The sequence below is a fragment of the Apiospora marii genome, assembly GCF_038362585.1.
Source record: "Apiospora marii strain CBS 49790 chromosome Unknown utg000001l_segment0_segment0, whole genome shotgun sequence".
In the NCBI taxonomy this organism is placed as follows: Eukaryota; Fungi; Ascomycota; class Sordariomycetes; order Amphisphaeriales; family Apiosporaceae; genus Apiospora; species Apiospora marii.
The window spans coordinates 3,511,851-3,532,809 of NW_027117372.1; the positions used below are offsets into that span (position 1 = coordinate 3,511,851).

Consider the following 20,959-nt stretch of genomic DNA (forward strand, 5'->3'; position numbering starts at 1 on the left):
TCCCAACGCATCGAACCTCCGGAATGCTTGTGCTCAAGAGACCACGTCTGCCTTGACCAGCAAAGAGTATTCGTCGCCATCTCTCTCCAGCAAGCAGGGGGTTATCATCAAGCTGACCTTTCCATCTTTCACCACCTGCCCCGCCTCCGCCATGGTGTTGCTGTTACACTGAAACCCGTGCGTCAACTCACTCCTAGGTTCGTTGGTCATCAGCGGTATGACTTTGGTCCTAGCAAAGGTCGATCCCATATCTGCTGCCATCCTGACAATCTCTCGGATCTTGCCGTGCAGCTTCAGTGCATCGCTACCCGAGGCGAACCGCACCATGACGTCTTGAATCTTGGCCGCCACCGTATCGATGATCGACTCGTCAATGTCGTGACCTTTGTGGACCAAGCGCGCGGTGTGAACCCGCCAGCCTTGAAACTCGATCTGGCTAACTTTGCCCGTTCTCCTCAGGGCATTCCCCATGCTGTTGAGGTTGTCGCAAACCTGCTGTCCCCACACGACACTGAAGTTGCTAAAGAGCTGGTCGCAGAGGAGCCGCCAGATCAGCGACCGAAACAAGTAGCAGGGCATGCGATCCGTGCTGAGAAAAGTGCGGTAGTGAATCGATAGCTTCTCGAGTATTTTCCCGTCATCTTCCGATATGGTGTCGGGGGCCTTGACATCGTTGAATCGCTCCAAGGACAGCTGGCGCACCTGGTCGCGCAGCTGATTCCACTGGACAACGATGAACTGCTTAGAGGGTTGGTCGACGGTAACCTGCGCGTTCAGGATCTCGAGCTGCAGCCTTTGCCGAGAGGTCTCGTCTTTGAGCTGCTTGTATTTACGCTCGCTGTGCTCAATCTGCGCGCGCGACATGGGTATCATTTCCCCGTCGCCGTTGGTACCGGCGTGCACCGACTTGGGAGGAGTGCCAGTAGCCGTAGCAGGCCCCTCTGTTGACTGTCGGAGTTTGCTGACTTCGTTTTCCAAGGATTTAACCTTTCGGAGCTGGCTGACCTCATCTTCCAACGCCTTGATTCGTTGGGTAGCATCCTGCCGGGCCTGGTCTCTGTCCTTCTTGACATCTCTGACGATCTTCTCGTATGTCTCCTTGATCCGGGTCGCCTCGCTGTTTTTGGCGAAGTCTTCCAGCTGGCGGATGCGGGCGTCCCGCTTGGCGAGTGCAGCCTGAGCACTGGCCAATTGGGTTGCCAGGCTGGTATCCATGTCCGGTGTCACGTGTCTGTCAGGCCACGCAAAGGTTTGCAATGAAGTGGTGGTGTGTGTAAATAGAGGGTTTTGGTCTGGAGGAAGGCTCAGATATACTGATGAAGGAAGAAAATGATCGTAACCAAATTTTTCGAGTCAGATGAATGCATTGTTGTTGACGACCAACCTAGCTGCCTTTGAAAGAGCTGCTCTTTGTACGTGCCGAAGCGGGGCCTGGTGCGATGCTGGTTCTTAACTTGTTCATCATCGGGAGGGTGCTGCTTCACTGGCCAACTTGGAAATCCTCAAAGAGTAGGTGTGAGGGGGAGGGGAAAGAAGGTTCAAATGGTCTCCTGGATGCGAGACATGGGCAACAGCTAACGTGGCTTATTGAAATTGGGAGAAATCAAAACCATCCAGGCGCCGACGTTGGAATAAACTTTTGCATCACGTGTTAGCCCGATGGGCCCAATCATTCCCAATCTTCTCCTTCTTCTCCTTTCAGCCGAACAATCTGGAGGGGCCAGACAACGGTTTGAACATTCCTTATGCAAAGACTGGGCCGTTTTCGATATCAGGCATCTGCATGTGTGAGAAGATTATATTGGTTCCCCTTAGATTTTCATATTTTCCAACAGTGCACGTCATTGAAATTGCTTGCTAGGGAGGTACCCAGTTCTTAGAACCAACAAGCCTGCGTGTCTGGCTGCCTGTCTTGCGTACCAAGAGAGCTGATTCTTTGTATGCGCCTTCCTGCTCAGTGCTCTATCCGAGGTGTACCAATCAATTGTTTAGCTATACAATAAATCCATGACTTCACCTCACGGCATAATTGGCAGGTACATAAATATTCTCATTAGTTGTGAAGACAACTCCAGCATCATCTATTGAAATGTCATGGTATTTGGGAGGCAATGAAAGGGACAAGTTGCCGGCAGCAGGTACTAATTAATGTCATACACAGTAGCTTATACGCTCTATGGGCAGTGCCTCCATGATACAATGATACATCAAAAGACAGAATGAGACTTCCTTTCGTGATTCAAGAGCCCAGTAGGAACATATAGCAAGAACAATGAAGAATAAGGTAAGATGTCCATCAAAATCAATTACGCCCGCTGAAATGCCCTGGAACATGCAAGAGTATGTACACTAAGTAGGAAGGTAGGCCATGATGATGAGCCTTGATGCTCCTCACACACCCAAGGCAGCAACTTTTCCTTTGCCATCATTCATAGCAACGATTATTTTCTCTTACCACCGGCAAAGGCCCCTTCGAATCCAGCACGGCCACCCGTCTTCTTCTTGGGGCCGGCCTTCTTCTTGCCTGCCTTGCCGAGCATCTTTGTCTCTTTTCGCTCCCGGATGTTCGCCTCGCGCTTGTGTTGACGTTGCTTGATACTCTTCTGGACACCTTCGGCTCTGTCAGCCCACGCCTTCTCGCTCCTCTTCTTCGTAGTCTCCTTGCGCTTCACGGCCTTTTTCAAGAGCTTCTCGTCGTCTCGGATCTTCTCGCCCTCGGCTCGTTTCCGAGCATTCAACCAAGCCTCCTTCTCCTCGATATCCTTGCGCTTCTCTTCATCCATATTCTCCAGGCGCTTCTTTTCGTTTTGGAACTTCAGAAGGGCTGTCTTGGGGTCAGATGGTCCCTTCTTCTTGGCATTGTTGAGGACGTGCTTCAGGTCATGGGATAGCTTAGCGCCATCCTCGAAGGCGACGCGCCCAAAAGCGAAGTTGTTATCCGCCATGTCCACAGCCGGGCTGAGCATGCCGCCTGGGGAATTGCGAGCCGAGGCAAGGGCTTCTTCTCTCTTCAACTCTTCCTCCGCTTTGGCCTTTTGGCGTTGTTCCTGCTTGTGCGCCTTTCGCTCCATCTGCTTCTGGCGGCGCGACTCGATGAGCTCTTGACGTGTGCGAATGGGCTTTCCGTCAGGCCCATCGGCTTTACGGGCCTCGCGAAGGGCTGTTATCCGGGCGGCAAGGCGGGCACGCAACGCAGTAGTGTCTGAGGGGATCTTGATGTGCTTCGGCTTCTCGGATGGCGCGACCGTAGAGGAGATGGATGTGCTAGTGCTCGGCGCTTGTTCAGTGAGGTCGCCAGGTGTACCGTTAGGATCAAAGACGGGCGAGCCCGGAGCAGACTGGGAGTCGGATGTGGAGCCGGATTCTTGATCTTTATGGTCGGCTACGAGACCCGATACGTCGACTTTCTGCATATCAGCTGGCTCAGTGACTGTGGTCTCCTCGTCATCTTGCTCGACGGACTGACTAGGTTGAGTCTGGGGCTTCGCGTCCGGCTTGGATTGGGTGGCGGATTGCGACTCTCTCGGACCGAGCTTGACCTTGTTGACGCCGGACTTGACGTTCCTCTTGTCATACGCGGCCTCTTCTTCTCGCAACGCCTTGCGCTCTGCTTTGCGATCCTTCTTGCCCTGTCGTTTTTCTTCCTTGCGGCGCTCCTTGGCGGAAGCCTCCGTCTCTTGTTCGGTCGTCTTTTGCTTCTTCTTTTGCTTCAAACCTTGGCCAGGCTGCTCGTACTCAACGCCTTCAACGTCGGACCAATCGTCCTCGGATTCAGCCTCGCCTTGGTCTCGCTTTCGCTTCTTCCGGGCCTGCTCATCCATGATCTCCTTGACGCTCTTATTGAGTTCGCTGTCGGGATCAAGCTTGTTTCGCCGCGCTTCTTTGGCTTCGGCCTTGGTCTGCTTCTTCTTCTGCCCTTGTTCCTGCGAAAAGGCGACATGCATTAGCAACTGGCGGATGCTGAATGGCAACGTCTGCAGCGCCAAGTCTGACGAGACGGGGATGGCATGGTATACATACACCGGACTCTTCGCCGTAGTACATCTTGGCGGGGATTAAGGACAGCAGGCCATCAAAGGCTTTGGCATGGTCGCGCAGGCGCTCCTATATTTGTGGCTGTGGTTCAGTGCTTGTCCTCTTGAAAGATCTGGATCTGGGGCCGAGAAAAGCAGAACGAGGACAGTAGCGGGGTCGCTGGCAAACGAACCTGCAGCGTAGACTCAGCCATAATTGAGTAGATTACAATCTATCCACCGCGATAGTGTCTTTTGGCGGGATCGTGGAATTAATCCGTCGTGGAATGAATGCAGAAGGCTTGGGGCCGATGTGGTGATCAATGCCAGCTTTTTTGCCAAAAGATTGTTTGTAGCTTGCTGATGGATGGAGAAAAAACAGCCAGTAGTTTCCGCCTTCCGTCCCTCGAATGAGCAGGCAGAGCAGAATCGCACGTGCTGATTGGCTGCAGCCCACTGGGTTTTACTGGCCCCTCGAAATTTTCTGGCTGGAAAGCAGTGGGTTTACCGCTTATTTTTATTTTCTGCGAAATCTTGGCGGACTTTCTGCCGTCTTTTTGAAAAGACCGTGCACTTATCGCCAAGGCGGTGAGTATCAAATACATTGGCTTGCTTACGATGGTTTGTTACTCCGGCAGCCTGGTGGATTTCATGCTATGAGGTATGCAGCGGTTTGTCCCTTGTCACAGAGTAGGTGGTCAAGAATAATTGATATCTGAATATCACAATGTGAGCACATATTTGGTCATTGCAATGTGAGCATGTATTTGAAAAGATTCGTCGTAGTTTCAATCTGGACCGAGGCTGGCCGACACTAGTTGCAGCTCCCGTTTTCAGAGTTTCTTACACCTATGGGTAAAATATGGCATCTCTGGTGTGCCAAGTATACCTAAATACACACATGTGTTATACGCAAAGTAGTGTATCTACTTGTCTTCAATCACTGAGTCCGCTCAAATCCTATTTTTGGCTTTCCGCCAACCACGAAGTATGACACGACCGCCGTGAACCCAGTCGCGCCCGCCAGGACGGCGTTCATGTTGCCATAGCCAATGCTGTCGCGCAACGTACCGCTAATGATTGGTCCCAGCGTGAGGCCTGCGCAGAAGAACATCGAGTTGAATCCGTACAGCTGTGCATAAGGGCCGTTCGCCCCAAAGAAGCCCGGGTTCGCTTTATCGTACCGCTGCACAACGTCGCTCGCCTCGACGAAGCTGGGCGAGTCTATGACCGCCAGTCCAACGCCGTTGAGAGCGAGCAAGGCACAATACAGCGCGATGTTGCCGGATCTTCCGACAAGCTGCTCTGGAGGGAGGCGAAGCAGCAGCAGGACTGGTACGAAGTAGCTAAACCCTGTCACAGCCACGGGCTTGGTACCGAACCGATCAACAGCCCACCCAGCGACTGGGCCGATAATTAGGCAAGGGATGTTGAGCGCAATAAACAGCAACCCTGCCTTCAAAGAGGAAAACCCAAACAGGTCCAGAGCCTCCATTGGAATGGTTGCGTCGAACGCGGCAAGCAGCGCAGCCTGCACAAACGCCATGACGAAGGCGACAAGAAGCCGTGGGTTGCGCAAGCAATACAAGACTGGGACAGCGCGAACCAACTTGTTCTGCTCCCCGTGGATTTCGTATCGCTCTTCTTGCTTCCGCTGTAAGAGTGTATCTTCCTCGGTTGGTTCGTCGCTCGCCGCGTCCGTTCTAGGGTTGGTGCCATCGTCGGCGAGTGAGCTGTCATATTTCGCCGCAACCTTCTTCTCAATGAGTAACAAGCGCATAATGAAATCAATGCCCAACATGGCGGAACCGACTCCGAAGACGCCTGCATAACCTGTCTTGTCATAAAGAATCCCTCCCACTACAGGTGCTATCAGTGGGCCTATCGAGAGAATCGAGAAGATCTGTCGGTGTGAGCACGTTGTCTTCCTCGGTAAGGATTGGATAACTTACCGATCCTATCGCCTTACCGAGGTTCTGGGGCCCGACCGTGTCCCTTATCATCGCTAGACCTATGGTCCAAACGACAGAGGCGCTCATTCCCTGAAGCACTCTGGCAAACATGAGAACAGCTATGCTCTGGCCTACTGCCAATAAGATCGTCGCACCGAGCAAAGCAGTAAGACCGCATAAGAAAGGGACCTGCCGCGAGTTCGTCCGGTCAGCAATCCAGCCGGCAGGGACCGAACACAGCAACTGCGCGCCGGCATAAGCCGCCAGTAGATCGGACACGTAGGATTGGATCTCATTATCAGGCACAGAAAGTCGGTCGCGAAGCAGGAACGGCAGCACTGGCACCACCAGACCATACAGGAACATGTCGGTAAATAGACCGATTGCCACAGTGGCGAGTATAAAAGCTGTGCTGGACCGCCATTGCAGACCCCAAGGAGGGCAAGCCCCTGTCATCGTCTCTTTTGTGACAAGATTTCGCTAGATGGGATAAATGTCGGATGGTTCAGATTTGACGAGATGTTATTGGTGGCTTTGGGATGAAGAGATGAGACAGTTCCGTTTATGGTGTGGGTGGTGGGCAGCAAGCTTTTGATCGGTCAATGATATCATCCTGAGGTGCCACACCATGCATTGGCGACTCCGGATGGTGGGGGCTGGACCAAAGCGCTAAAGCGTGGGGAAGGGTCGTCGTTACAGGGGCCCACCCTGCCTGACCTTTTGTACGTAGTACCTTGTGTAATTTCTATTGTGCCTGTCAGCTTGTGGTTAGCAATTGCCAATGCAGATTGAGGCCTGCTGGCTATTTTCTGACATGCAGCATCAGTGCAACCAACTCATTTTATCTTGGTCATTTCCCGCTGTTCCAATTCGTCAGGATCTAGAAGTGGATGGCGGAGCGCTGTTGTCGTTGGTTGGGACCTGTATCGGCCGAAGTGAGCATTACGAATCAGCACCTCCTTGGGGGATATGACATGTTGTTCCTAGATAACAGAGCCTTAGCCACAGTCTGCTAGAAAATGTATTTGAATCTTTCAGGGCCTAGCCTCACGTTTCATTCCTATTTCCTGACTTCGAGTGTAGTATCGCAGATAAAATGGGCATCTTTTCCTCAACCCCTTCGAACGTTTTAGTGCAGCCACGGAACAGCCGGAGCTCTTCAGGCGCGGCATGGGCCATCCTCACTGGTGCCACGACAGGAATCGGCCGTGACATCGCCCACGAGCTCTGCAGCCGCGGCTTCAATCTCGTCATCCACGGGCGAAACGAGAGCCGTCTCAATGAGCTCGCCAAGACCCTACGAGCCGAGCATGGCGTCGAGGTCAAAACACTGCTCCTGGACGCCAGCACGGCATTCAATGCCGACTCCTTCGCTGCAACCCGCGCGGCCATCGCCGAGCTCGAGTCGCTCGACGTCCGGGTTCTGGTGAACAACGTGGGCACCGGCCACGCCCCCGAGGGCTTCAAGCCGTTCGACCAGCAGACGGCGCAAGAAGTCAGCACCGTGCTGAACGTCAACGCGACCTTCATGACGCACCTCACCCACGCGCTGCTGCCCGTGCTGAAGAAGGGCGCTGGCGGTCCCAAGGACCCCAGCTTCGTCATCAACGCCGGCTCGCTCGCCGACATGGGCCTGCCGTACGCCGCCGTCTACGCCGGCACCAAGGGCTACATGCGCGCCTTCAGCCTGGCCCTGGACACCGAGCTGCACGCCGAGGGCTGCCACGTGCACGTCGTCGCCAGCATCATCGGCGACACCGACAGCGACGGCCACCGTGTCGGCGTCAACCTCTTTACGCCCTCGAGCCGCGACATGGCCCGCATGGTTGTGCAGAGCGCAGCCGTCAGCAAGGGCGGCGCTGTGTTGCCGTACCGGCTTCATTCTCTTCAAGAATGGCTGTGCACCCTGCAGCCCTACTGGATGCTACGAGCGGGTATGGGGATACACATGAAGGCTTTGGTGGAAAAGCACGCAAAGGCGAAGTGAACTCACAATTGAAGCTGGCGTTCACAGGCAACCTACATATACATTCGAGGCAATCAAACTACCTGCTAACTGCAAAAGCATTTTCATGAACCTCGCGATAGCTGAGAGACTTGCGCTGCCAAAGCTTGATTAATCCCACCCCCATCTTCCATAAAACTCATATGTCCCCGTGTATCAATCATAATTCACCCTCGGACTCGGCATCCTGGCCTGGATTGGCCTCTTCGTAGTGCCAAGCCTTGACGAATTTGAAGTACCCAGCAGCAAGGGCTGCCCCTAAACAAGGCCCAACCCAGTATATCCAGTGGTATCCTGGAAAGCTTGCCGATGCCACAGCACACCCGAAACTCCGCGCGGGATTCAGTGAGCCGCCAGTGTAGAACACGCCTGCAGTTCAATGTCAGTCTCAGATGGAACCAAATCAGGGTGGCTTTCGAAACGAAAGTGATATTAGCAGTGCCGTAGCCCATGCAAACTTACCAGGGATCTCGGCCACCAATAACGCCAAACCGATTCCCACAGGTGCCAAGAAGGTATCGCGAGACTTCTCCGCCGCCAACATGAGCACAACGAAAACCAGATACGCCGTGAAGAACATCTCAGCGAAGACACCCTGGGCGAGGTTGACGCCCGGGGCCAAGATGGTGTTCACTCCCGCCAGGTCGCCGGGGAACATGGCCCGCACGACACCACCAGCGCACATGCACGCGATGAGCTGAGTGGGCATTAGAAATGCGCCACGGGCCCAGGGGAGCTGATCAGCAAGACATAGACCTAGCGTCACCTGTAATATGGTACCGTCGATCGTCAGCGTTTGTCCGGCGCATAGTGGAGGAGAGGGGGGAAGGGACATACAGCAGGGTTGAAGAGCCCTCCGCTTATGCGATAAAACGCCCAGGCCGAGACAAGCAACGAGAATCCGTAGGTAAACCCGACGGCCATGATCTCCAGGAACCCGAGTGACGTACTGGCGACGGAGCTCCTCCCCTGGGCGGCTTGGTCGAGGATCATGAGATGGCCTGCGTAGCCCATGAAGAGGAACAAGAAGGTGCCCACAAACTCACCCGTTGCGGCGACGATATGTTGCTGTAGCGCGGTGGTGTGGGTTTGATTGTGATGATGATGATGATGGTGGTGCCGCTGGTCGCCATTCCGTTCGGCCACAGGGAGTCGGCCGCCCATTTTTGCTACTGTTTCACCTTTCGATGTACACGGTTGGATATTGACGAATCAGATCTGATTGTCTAGCTTGGATAAGGCTATTGGCAATGTCGATATGTAACGTTCAGGTCTTTCCTGGTGTTGGTATGTTTGGCAGAATGAAAAGAAACGACACAGTAAACCCGAAGAGGAGAAAGATGACAGCTTCTATATAAACCAAGCCCATATTCCCGTACAGATATCGGCAATGGGTAAGAATCTGATGCACTGGGGTATTTGCTATCTATTCGAGGGTCGATGACGTGAAAACCTAGTCCTGGAGGAGCGGAGTGATGTCGTTGTGGCGCGGCTCCGCGCGCCAGGGGCCGCGCTAGGCGGCTGGGCTTCTAGTACCTAGTCTATAGCGCCCCCGCAACCACACCACCGGGTTAATTCGATCGAGAACGGGCTGGGCTGGGCCTGGATGGTTTGAAGTGGCTGGGTTCATGCTTCCTTTCCCATCGGAACTCCGTGCTTTGGAGTAGCGAGTGGGCTTGTCACAGCCGTATATTATTAAGTCAAAAAGAACTAGACCTGTTAGGTTTGTTATTAGTATTTTCTTATTATCATCGAGTACAGCCTTCTTATACTTTACAGTCAAATATGCGTTTTCTCCATTCGCGTGTCTTCTTATATGACGTCCACTCTAGGGGTACTTTGAGCGAATCGAAGAAAAAGGGACCGGGTGGAAGAACCAGCCTTTCACCGCCACACAATTCTTTAGTACCATTCCATTTCAGCCCCTACTTTCAAAACAGACTATACTTTCAGGATAGTATTGAATACATGGCGTCTTGTCCCGAGACACAGGATTATTGAATTCGTATCGACAAAACCGCATACGAGCCTGTTCATCACCAGTCAGTCACTTGACGACACAACCTCATAGCTGCCCCCAGCTTACAGAACTCATTGTCTATCTCCCCATCTTATCGGTGCCTATATCGTCACATTTCTCAGTATCGTAGGTCACCCCCTGACTTTTGGACGATGCAACGATATAACACCGACTAGCTTTGCTCATGCGCATGTACTAGAGCATTTGCCATTACCTATAATAGCTCTTGCATCGAATATGCCCCTGGCTTTCATCCTGGTTACAATGGGAAGAGGATCTACGCTTAGTCTGAGTTGTGTCCCTTGGTATATCTGCCGTGGATTACTAGTTTTCAACATTGAACGCGCCTAGCATGCTCTGCTCCGATCCATTATGCCAACTTACCCTGGCAACTTGGGGTTAGTATCACACGTTATAAGTGCAGATGCAGGATCGTATAGTCCTCAAATTGGACCGTACAGTTTCTAGTGTGTCGGTTATGCATGACGTGCATTAATCCGTGCGGCATACTACCTTAAAGTTCAACGTTTTGAAGTGTAACGTCATGACATCACACATGGGGGGTTTGAGGCGGGGCATACTGGCAACATCAACTTCAAATGTTCACTACTTTCAACTCCTCGCGGGTCTCTATCGGCACCTATTTTCGGCCTTCGTATCAATTGACGTCTATTTAATTTTAACTCCTTCCAAGCCGCTTGTCACCGGCAACCATGCCATCGTTTTACTACATCGTCGCAACTTTCATGTTGCTTGCCGTCCGAGCGCTGGCCCATGACAGCTTCGGAGGACAAGTCGTCCTGACCAATGATGAGATGACTGTTCAGGAGTCCGAGCTACACAAGGTACAAGAAGAGTACGTCTGACATTTCCCAGGCCATGTTTCATTCTTGCTCAACGCGACCAGGTTGAAGGAGGCCGAGATAATCCCCACTGGTAAGCCGTGCCCATCCAAACCGACACCCACCTGACATCTGACTTCTTCCTCAGTGATTGATGATTTCCTGCCCTCGTTCCTTCTGGATGCGGAGTGGTCGTCGAGCGACTATGCAACCCTCGGGAATACGTTGAAGGTGAAGGGGCTTCAGCACGAGCCGCACATTACCCTGAGTGAGGTATCCGATTCGTCGGCGTCGCTCTGCGGCTCGAACATGACTTACATCGTCACGATCACCGACCCCGATGCACCATCTCGAGACAACCCAAAGTGGTCCGAGTTCTGCCATTTCATTGCATCGGGTCTGACTCTGTCCACATCAGCCAATGAGGCGTGCTCCAAAGTTCAGTTCGCAGATCTCCAGGAAATTATGCCATACAAGCCGCCGGGACCGCCGCCCAAGACGGGGAAACACCGCTACGTGTTCTTGGCATTTGCACCCGTCAACGGGACGACGGACCCCCTCCACGTTTCGAAGCCGGAAGACCGACAGCACTGGGGTGCGGGGAAGGAGGGTTACGGTGTACGAGACTGGGCAAAAGCCAATGGTCTGAAGCCGGTTGGTAAGTTGAGAACCACTTGGCTTGGCAATTCCGTACTGACAGGCGGTAGCGGCCAACTTCATCTACGCCAAGAACAAAAAGCAGTAGGACTCCAACGTAGTGGACAGCGTACATCCTCGGAACTGGATCTTTTGATGTTGGTGATAGTTGGACTGTTGGTCCAGACGAAGCATCTTTTACACTCTCCTTACAGAACCTGAAATGAATTAACACTATTCTATCATTACCTATACGCCATTCACTTTCAGGTACTGAATATCCCTTATATTCTTATATTGAAAACAATTGGTGGCCACCGGGAACTTTGTCTTAGACTAGGTAGGGAAGTGGCACGTCAGTAGCATGAAGGAAAGTGCGAAATGGACAGCTTGGGCCCATGGTCTAGGGAAGAGGTCGCTCCTTCCACACATTCGTAAAAAGTGACCCGCCATACATTCTATGGATCCACTCAATTATAAAATTCCAAAAAGGAAGTAGGTAGGCACAGTTGAAGAGGAATAAACAAAGTCATGTCATATGCCCAATAGCAAATTTTATTTCTGTTCGCCCAAGCTTCATCTGTTCCTTGCGTTTCCTCATTCGCCCGAACCTGAGAATTACGTTGACAAGATATTCGCCTTGTCTACAATATCTTCGAACCCATTTTGACTGTAAACATCCATTCCACTGGAAACGTTCATTCCAACGACGGTGCTCACCATGGCGGCTCCAGGTATTCAGACGGGCCAAGAACCGAGGACTGGGATTCTGGACCTTCCCTTGGAACTGTTGTCTCTCACCTTTGAAAACTTCCGGGTCGAAGTCGAAGAATACCGCTACATGCTGGACTGTAAAGAACGCCGGGATGCCACTAAAGCCCTGCGTCTGACTTGCCGGCGCCTTAGTGACGCCGCAACACCTATTCTGTTCTCTGCGCTGACCATAGACCTGAGCAAGGAGTCATTAAGCCGCGCCGAGGAGCTGGTGTCCCGCAACGCTCACGTCGCTGCCAGTGTGCGCAAGGTCGTCATCTCGCTGGCCAGCTACACTTTGGGTATGGCAGACGACATGGCACTGTTTGTCGAATCCCGGTTGGAGGATATTAAGAAGATGTGTTTGCACTATGACTCCGATTGGCATATGCTCCGCAGCGATCTGTATGGATCAGAAGGTCCTGAGCTTTTGGATGAGTGTGATTCAGAAAGCAGAAAGCCCCCGGAGGAGATCAAATGCCTTCGCAACGGCTGCAGGATATTTGATGCTTGGGATAAGGACGGGTATCTGGACCACGACGAAGACTACGATGTTTATGGATATGAGGGGGAAACGGAGCGAGAATCAGCAATCCGCAACTATCGTGGATTGATATGGAAAGCGCATGATACCTATCATGGAAAGCACCGAGAACAGCTGGAACTCGTCGAGGGCGGCTCATTCGTCCAGTCGGTTGTTCGGTGTCTGGGGCACCTGCGGCATGAATGCCTCCAGTTCATCATAACGGATGGCATGAAATCCCCTTATCACGAAAGCGCCTACATTATCAACGACAACGAGCAACTCTTATCAGCAATGTCGGCCCCCCATGGCTGGCTTGACAGTTATAAAAACCGGTCTGACGAGGGTGAAGTCTCACTACCTGCTGCGAGGCTGCTATCAGAGATTCCAATTGCCTGCTACCGGGCTGGTGCGCCAATCACAGATCTCAGCATTGTATGTTTCCCTATTTGGGGTCAGCTTTCTCTCCTCGTCCCCGGAGCGCCATCTTTGTCACCGATGTCGGAGTTGCCTGCGGAATTAGGCACTGCATGTCAGCAGCTAGAGAAGTTCGAGTTTGGCTACGAGGGTATGAGCTTCCTTTGTCCGGTCTGGCAGCTTCGGAGACCCATGTCACCACCAGACCGAATTTATGCGAACTCTTTCTTCAAAGCCATGATTTCAGGAGGCAATCTCACTACCGTCCATATCAACATGTTAGTGTTTGGCCATGGCGTACCCAGTGGCCATCCGGAATATAGGTATTTCGACTTGGGCCCCGTCCTTGAAGAAATGACCTGGACAAAGGTGCAAGCGGTGGAACTCAGCGGTTTCGAGATCAGACAAGACGCGCTTGAGAACATGTTCCGCAAACTGGACGGCGGTGCCCTCAGAGTTTTAGATTTAGCTTCAGTACAGCTCCGGGGAGATGGCGGAGGAAGCTGGGCCGATGCGCTGGAAGTTTTGCGGGACAATCTGGCGTGTCGTGGGGACGACGTGTTCGACTGCGACGTCAGATTTGAAGACCTGGAAGGCGGTGGGCTTGAGGTCCTTTATAGCACACCTCGCAAATGGGATCGAGACGTGGATGAACTTGAGGAGGGGGATGAATTCTGTCCCTGGACACCTGAGGAGGTTTCCGAGGAGGCGATGTATTTCGTCATGGGACTTTGTGCAGAGAATCCCCTGCGGTATGGATAAACCTCTACATGACAATGGAGGCTATTCTGTGTGTCATCTACATCATCGCTTGACAAGCTGGGCATTGGGCATGCATATTATCCGGATGCCTTTAAACACAGGAATGAAGTTAATAGTGGTAGATAGAGGGGTAGAATGTCTTTCTGATCTAAGATGTAACCCGGCAAAAGCCAAGGCGATCCTCCGGCGGGACTTTCATTCCCAAGACACCTTCGTAATCCGGGTCGATTAAGATCAATACAAGCTTCTTGCTAGGGTAATCCTTGACCAGACACAGCGAACTATCAAGCTGTATTGGCTTCGCTCGGGACGTGTGCGTGACTCGGTCGGCTTCGCGCCCAACGTCATCCTCGCAAACCATTCCTTGCCTCCAGGAAGTCGAAGCTCATGGCTGTGCAAAAATCAATGCTTAGGCTCTTCTCTCCATTTCCTGTCTTTGACTCCATCTCGCACACTCATCGAGCTGGCGCGAGAGGTCAGCATTGGTAGTGTGTTTTGTTCATTCGCTGGACACCACCACATGTGACCGATGGGCTCATGCTGCAAGGGGTTGAATTGGGGCTCTGATTGGTGTTGCATTCTGTAGCTGATGGTTTCGGCACTTGCACGTATCGTCTACTCCTGAGAATAGAAAACATGCCAAAAACCCGGAGGCTTCATGGGAACCAGCTGTCAGCGGAAATACGGGCTGCACGTAAGCTGACTGACCGGTGCACGGTGCCGAGCTCGGAACGAACTGATGGTACGGTGACAAATGAGATTCTAAGGCAACGTTGTGTGATGCGGAAGAACCTTGTCGGGTTGTTGGCATTGGCTGATGGGCTCATCAGCGATGCAGGGATACGGGACTGACCATTAATAGCCTTCATGTATGTGGTACTAGGTCACGCGCACGCGGGCAAGCGCAAAGCCAACACATTCTCACATCTATATGGCATCTCAGCTATCGTTTTGACCGAAACTTCGGACAGGGGCATCGCCAATAGATTCCCAATCCGGAGAAGTTATCACACCTGACACAGCTGGATAGGCATAGGGCTATGTTTCCATTATACCCTCCTCCCTCTCAACTAAGGGGGTATTTTGCGATCAGCCCACCGCGTCGTGCAGTGCAGGATAGCCTAACCAGCGCACCGCATACGCACGAGTGCTGCGTACTTGGGCATACATGCGTATAGAAACCGTCGCCAAGCCAGAGGACCGAAATCACGGCGGAGAGCAATGCTGTGTATGTTGAAATACGGATCGCCCTCGAAACTGTTCCCGAGGCCGACTTGGCTTTGCCTCGGGTCTCCCGTATTTACGATCACTCGGGTCGTTACACCGGCACCTCGTCGCGTAAGCATCGGGCCAATTCCACTAGTTTTCCGAGCGGCCGTGGGGGCGGTTGATATGTCAGCCAAGTCCTACATGGGAAGTTCGTATCATCGCCCAATCGGCAATGCAAGCGGGTATCAAGCTTTTGTCTTATTGGGTATGTGGGTGTGTGGGTGTGTGGGAATCACACGTGAGAAAGCAACCCTTACGTGGACGAATCGAGCTGCGGCTGAATGCAGCCTTACAGCACCAAATAGTCGGGACCGTCTTGCGTCGTAGTTTTGGATCTGAGTCACCCCGGGACAAAGAGAAAACAAGAAAGTCCCGACTGATGCCCACGTGAGATTCCACGTTACCTACCTGTCAGATCGATCGTAAGGCGTTCTTTGTCCCACCTACGGATTTTCCGGTCTGGTGTTATCCATGCTTATCGTTGTTTACTTTTCGTGTCTCCTTGGGTTGTGGGCACCGCGAGACATTCCGGGGGGGGGGGGGGAGGGGGGGAAAGCAAACGGAGGCCGGTAGTCACGTTGAACTTGATTCAACGCCCACCCGAGTGCCGAAAAGCCGGGAAGTGCATACATATCTGACGGGCAGGCAGACTTGGTCATGTATGACATTGCTACGACCCTTGCAGGATAGCAAGTGGCTGTCCAGCTCTCCCGGGCAAATCGGTTGGCAGCTCAGCTCACATGACGGCCCCAAACCCAGCCACTGGCGTTCAGCTCTTTCAAGACCCATCGCCCTAGCCCGGGATCTTAACCTGACTAGTATAGGGGGCGTTAGCTGTCTTTCCTGAGGCGCAGCCCTGTGCTACTCAACTCAGCAGTAACCTGACCATTAATCGATTCCTTTCTTGTAATATTTTGCTTATGTTGGATGCGTAATACGTCGTATCGTTCGACGGTGTGGCCGGGCTCCTGTCCCCATCGTTTGTATATGGTACCCATCGTGACAAGGACTATTGGAAACAGATGACATATAAGTTGAGGAATGTCCTGCCAAGGGAAGTCCTGGTGATTATCTAGCATGGCCAAGGGTGGATTTCCCAACTAGCTATTCGATCATTCCAAGATGGGCTGGTTCAAAGTGACCCTCGAGTTCGTGCTGCAAGTCACACAACTCAACCCCTTTTCCGCCGTCATTATCGACCAACAAGACGCCGCCCAGAAGCCGCTCAGACTACCAAAGCCGGGTCAGCACGGCCCTTCTTCCCCTTCTATCCCCGGCGTAGATGTCCATCCAAAAGCCGCCTTCGAGTGTCACTATCCAGAGCTAGAAGCAAAGGGATGGGAGCAATGTAACACCGAGACCTCGAGGGACTGCTGGATCAGAGACCCCACGGCCAGCGCGCCCAGCTTCACCCAGTATGACGTCCGCACCAACTGTAAGCACCTTTCTATACACAACTGCAAGATGTCAATTCAAGGAGTGCATGCATACTCACTGAAGCCTAGACGAAACCTTGAAGAATACGCCAAAAGGCATCACAAGAGAGTACTGGTTAGACGTGACCGAGAACTCAGATGTAGGTCTTTCCCTTACCACAAGCTTCACCTGGGTATCTGGTTGCCTTGTACTGACTTACACTTTTCTACAGTTGAAACCCGATGGCGTCGAGAAGACCTTGGGAAAGTACCTCAATGGCACCTATCCCGGCCCCCTCATCGAGGCTTGCTGGGGCGATGACATCGTCATTCACGTGACCAACAAGATCCAAGAGAACGGCACTACCATCCACTGGCATGGGATCCGGCAGTTGGGCACCAACGAGATGGACGGCGTCAACGGGGTCACGCAGTGCCCCATCGCCCTCGACGACACCTTCACGTACAGGTTCAAGGCCATGCAGTACGGCCACACGTGGTATCACAGCCACTACTCGTCACAGGTTTGTCGACACATCTCTCTCTGTGTCGCCACATACACACTTTCTGTCTGTGTATACGCTAGATAGATACTGACAACAAGAGCCAGTACCCTGATGGCGTCGCCGGACCGCTTGTGATCCACGGGCCTTCCAGCGCGGACTGGGACATCGATCTCGGCCCCATGATGATCTCGGACTGGGTCCACGAGACAGCGTTTGTCGCGTACGAGAAGGAAATGACGACGAACCCAGCTGACCCGCCGCCGGCCACCGACAGCATAGTCGTCAATGGTATAGGTCATTACAACGGCAGCATGGAAGGGCCTTACTACGAGACTTTGCTCACCCCCGGAAAAAACCACACCCTCAAGCTGATCAATGGAGCTGTCGGGTCCAGCTTCGTCTTCCGGATCGACGATCACCCTCTGACCGTCATCGCCAACGATCTGGTCCCGGTCGAGCCGTTCACCGTCGACGAGCTGTTCATCGGTATAGGTACGTCTGACCAGGGCCTCCTCTTCTAACATAGCCTCGGACAAGGGCCATCTAACACCGCGTGTCACAGGCCAGAGATATACCGTCATCGTCGAAGGCAAGAGCGATACTTCCAAGGACTACTGGATCCGCACCCAGCCCGCGGCCAACTGCGCTTTCTTCGGCCTCCCTACTGACCCCGCGACCCCCATTGTCGACGAAAGAACTGCCATTGTCCGATACGACAGCTCCAGGACCGACTTGCCCACAAACACGACTGGGCCTCCGGGTAACCGTTGCGAAGACGTCGATCCTGCCAAGCTCAACCCCATTGTGCCATGGTGTGTCGACCAGCACCCACAGAACAATGTGACCAGAGACACTTTTGAGGCGGGGAAGCCCGCCAACCAGACCATCTTCGGTCCTCCCGGGGCACCGTACGTGCACTGGGTTCTGGGCGACGAGCCCATGTGGCTCAACTTCGACAAGCCGACCATCCTGAATATAGATGAGTCGATTCACAACCCGCATTATAGGGTTGTAGAGGGTACAGCCACCCACCCCATCGGCCTCGAAAGCCCATACCTTCTGCTTCTACCCAGACTGACATTTGATGGCAGAGAAATTCGACACCGGTTTCATCTACGTGATTCTCGAATCTTCAGATCCAACCAATATGTAAGTACCCCTCTCTTTGGAGGCATTCGACCCCCTTTCCGTCTTTGCTTGCTTACCTACTCACGCTCTGGTCGGCACCACAGCCCCCATCCGATGCACTTGCACGGGAGCGACTTCGTCGTGCTGGGCCAGGGCAACACCACGTGGAACGAAACGACCAGCCCCGAACAGTGGTTCCGATACGACAACCCGCCTCGAAGGGACACGGCCTTGCTCCCCGCCGGCGGTTTCCTCGCTATGGCGTTCAGGCCCGACAATCCCGGCGCGTGGCTCTTGCATTGCCACATCGCGTGGCACGCCAGTTCAGGTGAGTGTTCTCGAACGGATGGAAGATGTGGCGGGCGGGCAGGCGGTCATTGGGGTTTCAAAGAGATGTGATGAAGCTGACACCGTTCTATCCAGGCCTTGCGCTCCAGCTCCTGGTCCGGCCCTCGGGCATACCAAAATTCCCCCGTGATCATGAAGTTCGACGCGGTTGCAAGAAATGGGTCGACTCGGCTCTGTGGCAGCAGATTAAGGGTAAACAAGACGACTCGGGCATCTAACCTGCCGTGTGGATGGAGACGTAGATATGAAAAGGTAGTGGATATTGGATGATACATGACGGTTTGTTGCTCTTGGAGGCATGACTCGGGGGGGCATGGCTTGACCAATTTGGGTGCGTAACTACGACTTACATAATGCAAATGATCACCACGGAGGTTTCCTATTTCGCATCAATCAAGCTGGCCGGCAGCAACGCGACGATGCGCTGCAATACGATGCGATGCGATATGATGTGGTGTGGCATGTAGCATGCCAGCCCCTATTAGGCCTAGCCGGGGCGACCGGCCGATCTTGCCAACGCCAATGCCGAGCGGGCAGCCGTCGTCTGGAATATCTCACGATGCTTCGAAGCTTCGAAGCCCACCATAGTGTTCTTTGCAGCGAAAGCCCCACTAGAACGGTTGGCGAAAAGAGGACAAGCTTCGTGGCGGTCGATCTCGTCGGGTCCACCAAGTCGGTCCGACAGCCGAATGGGCCCAGGAATACGGACCCCCTGGACCACCCCAGCAGTCTAGCCCTCCAATCCTCGCACCCATCAGCCCCATGCGCACCATGCACACCATGATGCATGCAACTTTCTAGCGGTCGGGAGCCTCGACCGAGGGCGCGAGGCGACCGTGGGTGCCAATTGCCCGGTTGAGGAACCACAATAAGTCCAGCTGGGATCAAGCCAGCTCGGACGACTTTGGAGGCCCTTCTACCGAGGTAGTAGACCTGTCTGGCTACGCCCGTCCGGCTCTTCGGTAGTAGCCCAGCTCGACAACCGGACGTCGTGTGTAGTGCCGACAAGACAATGTGATTAGGCTGGGCGCATTGGCCATGACATCACGAGAGCTCTAGTGACGTGAAAGACACTTAAGAGTCATGGACGTCCCTCGAGTAAGGTATGAGTTTGGGCCTCATAATCAGACACCGTCTAAGAAACTACACACTTCAAACCGAGTTCAGAGGAAATATCAATAACATCGTCTCTCCTTCTTACTACCACAAACAACTCGTTACCTACCTACCTACCACCCATACCAAACCACCAACCACACGCCACCATGCCTCTCGTTGGAAACGTCTCAACGGAGACCTTCGACGCCGACATCCGGGACCGTCACCTGCTCTACTCGTACGCCGTGCCCGGGTCCGAAACAGAGTCAGGCAAGCCCGAGACGTGGCGGTACGAGATGTGGTTCTTCAATGAGGACCGGATCGTGTACGCGATCCACGGGGGGCCCATGGCGGGCCGCAAGAACTACCAGGCCGTGACGTACCAGTGCGTGCGGCCGGGGGAGCTGTGGCAGTGCAGCTGGCTCGAGGAGACGGGCACGCTCGTCAGCATGGTCTACGACATCACCCAGAAGCGCATCTCCACCATGATCGGCTTCTCCAAGGGCCACTGGGAGAAGAGCGTCGACGCCCACGGCGACAAGCGCAACCCCGAGGACCTCGCCCGCTGGCGCCAGCTCGCCCAGCTCGGCTGCCAGACCGACCGCACCATGCTCGTCGAGCAGGCCGAGCTCGAGCAGGACTTCCGCGGGCCCGGCGAGCTGGAGCCCATCGAGATGGACTGGCCCTGCTTGTAAAGCGGAGTCGGTGGCGATGGTTAGGATTTGATACCATAGATTCTGGGAAGGGAAATAAACAATAAACGAATAGAGAAACATTTCCACCAACGAGAAGACTTGTCCAATCAGAGAGTGCCGGTGATATCGCTGCATCCATCCGGTCGTAGCCGTCAATCGCGGATGTCGCCGAGGTCACGCGGGATCTGGACTTTTTCCAGAAGACAAGAAAGGAAAGGACGTCTCGGTGCCCTGTCTTGAAATCTCCTGATCCGATTTCACGATATTGTCTGTTCGCTTCAATTCGATTCGTGTTGGAGCAGGAATCCATTGCATGTATATGATCAGGTGCGTATGTCCTGGCCCATGGCTTAAATCGTCAACATGCCCCGCGCCAGCTGCTGCCAGTCCGTCAATATGAAGACCGCGACCCCCCTGTCCAGCCAGGACCCCTGAAACGTGGAGCCTGACTCGATGAAACTCAGTGTAAGTTGTCCTCAAGCCACCCACCACGTGTAAATCGAACGATGAGAATGCCAGAACACACACAGTGACTCAGCTAATTTGCCAAGAAGACGATCAACCCCTCTTAAAAAAA

The 20,959-nt window shown here is 53.4% G+C and overlaps 9 protein-coding genes across 9 annotated transcripts; 5 read left to right on the forward strand and 4 right to left on the reverse strand.

Moving 5' to 3' along the window:
* Positions 1-33: 33 nt before the first annotated feature.
* Positions 34-1,215, reverse strand: PG985_001143 (uncharacterized protein; the record flags this gene model as incomplete). Its single annotated transcript, XM_066820912.1, has 1 exon — positions 34-1,215. One exon carries the CDS (start codon positions 1,213-1,215, stop codon positions 34-36), a length of 1,182 nt encoding a protein of 393 aa, XP_066691791.1.
* A 1,226-nt stretch (positions 1,216-2,441) lies between these two features.
* On the reverse strand, positions 2,442-4,228 carry PG985_001144 (uncharacterized protein; the record flags this gene model as incomplete). The annotated part of the gene is made up of 3 exons (XM_066820913.1): positions 2,442-3,923; positions 4,021-4,104; positions 4,208-4,228. The coding sequence occupies 3 exons, from the start codon at positions 4,226-4,228 to the stop codon at positions 2,442-2,444; spliced, it is 1,587 nt and encodes a 528-aa protein (XP_066691792.1).
* Positions 4,229-4,953: 725 nt separating this feature from the next.
* Positions 4,954-6,421, reverse strand: PG985_001145 (uncharacterized protein; the record flags this gene model as incomplete). The annotated part of the gene is made up of 2 exons (XM_066820914.1): positions 4,954-5,916; positions 5,966-6,421. 2 exons carry the CDS (start codon positions 6,419-6,421, stop codon positions 4,954-4,956), a joined length of 1,419 nt encoding a protein of 472 aa, XP_066691793.1.
* Positions 6,422-7,061: 640 nt separating this feature from the next.
* PG985_001146 (short chain dehydrogenase/reductase) lies at positions 7,062-7,952 on the forward strand (the record flags this gene model as incomplete). The annotated part of the gene is made up of 1 exon (XM_066820915.1): positions 7,062-7,952. One exon carries the CDS (start codon positions 7,062-7,064, stop codon positions 7,950-7,952), a length of 891 nt encoding a protein of 296 aa, XP_066691794.1.
* Positions 7,953-8,130: 178 nt separating this feature from the next.
* Positions 8,131-9,134, reverse strand: PG985_001147 (aquaporin-like protein; the record flags this gene model as incomplete). Its single annotated transcript, XM_066820916.1, has 3 exons — positions 8,131-8,339; positions 8,433-8,736; positions 8,808-9,134. 3 exons carry the CDS (start codon positions 9,132-9,134, stop codon positions 8,131-8,133), a joined length of 840 nt encoding a protein of 279 aa, XP_066691795.1.
* A 1,569-nt stretch (positions 9,135-10,703) lies between these two features.
* On the forward strand, positions 10,704-11,577 carry PG985_001148 (PEBP-like protein; the record flags this gene model as incomplete). Its single annotated transcript, XM_066820917.1, has 4 exons — positions 10,704-10,846; positions 10,898-10,926; positions 10,981-11,490; positions 11,540-11,577. 4 exons carry the CDS (start codon positions 10,704-10,706, stop codon positions 11,575-11,577), a joined length of 720 nt encoding a protein of 239 aa, XP_066691796.1.
* A 612-nt stretch (positions 11,578-12,189) lies between these two features.
* Positions 12,190-13,923, forward strand: PG985_001149 (ADP-ribose pyrophosphatase; the record flags this gene model as incomplete). The annotated part of the gene is made up of 1 exon (XM_066820918.1): positions 12,190-13,923. The coding sequence occupies one exon, from the start codon at positions 12,190-12,192 to the stop codon at positions 13,921-13,923; it is 1,734 nt and encodes a 577-aa protein (XP_066691797.1).
* Positions 13,924-16,314: 2,391 nt separating this feature from the next.
* Positions 16,315-18,807, forward strand: PG985_001150 (uncharacterized protein; the record flags this gene model as incomplete). Its single annotated transcript, XM_066820919.1, has 6 exons — positions 16,315-16,627; positions 16,698-16,768; positions 16,841-17,131; positions 17,194-17,605; positions 17,676-18,569; positions 18,665-18,807. The coding sequence occupies 6 exons, from the start codon at positions 16,315-16,317 to the stop codon at positions 18,805-18,807; spliced, it is 2,124 nt and encodes a 707-aa protein (XP_066691798.1).
* A 1,047-nt stretch (positions 18,808-19,854) lies between these two features.
* PG985_001151 (uncharacterized protein) lies at positions 19,855-20,382 on the forward strand (the record flags this gene model as incomplete). The annotated part of the gene is made up of 1 exon (XM_066820920.1): positions 19,855-20,382. The coding sequence occupies one exon, from the start codon at positions 19,855-19,857 to the stop codon at positions 20,380-20,382; it is 528 nt and encodes a 175-aa protein (XP_066691799.1).
* Positions 20,383-20,959: the final 577 nt, after the last annotated feature.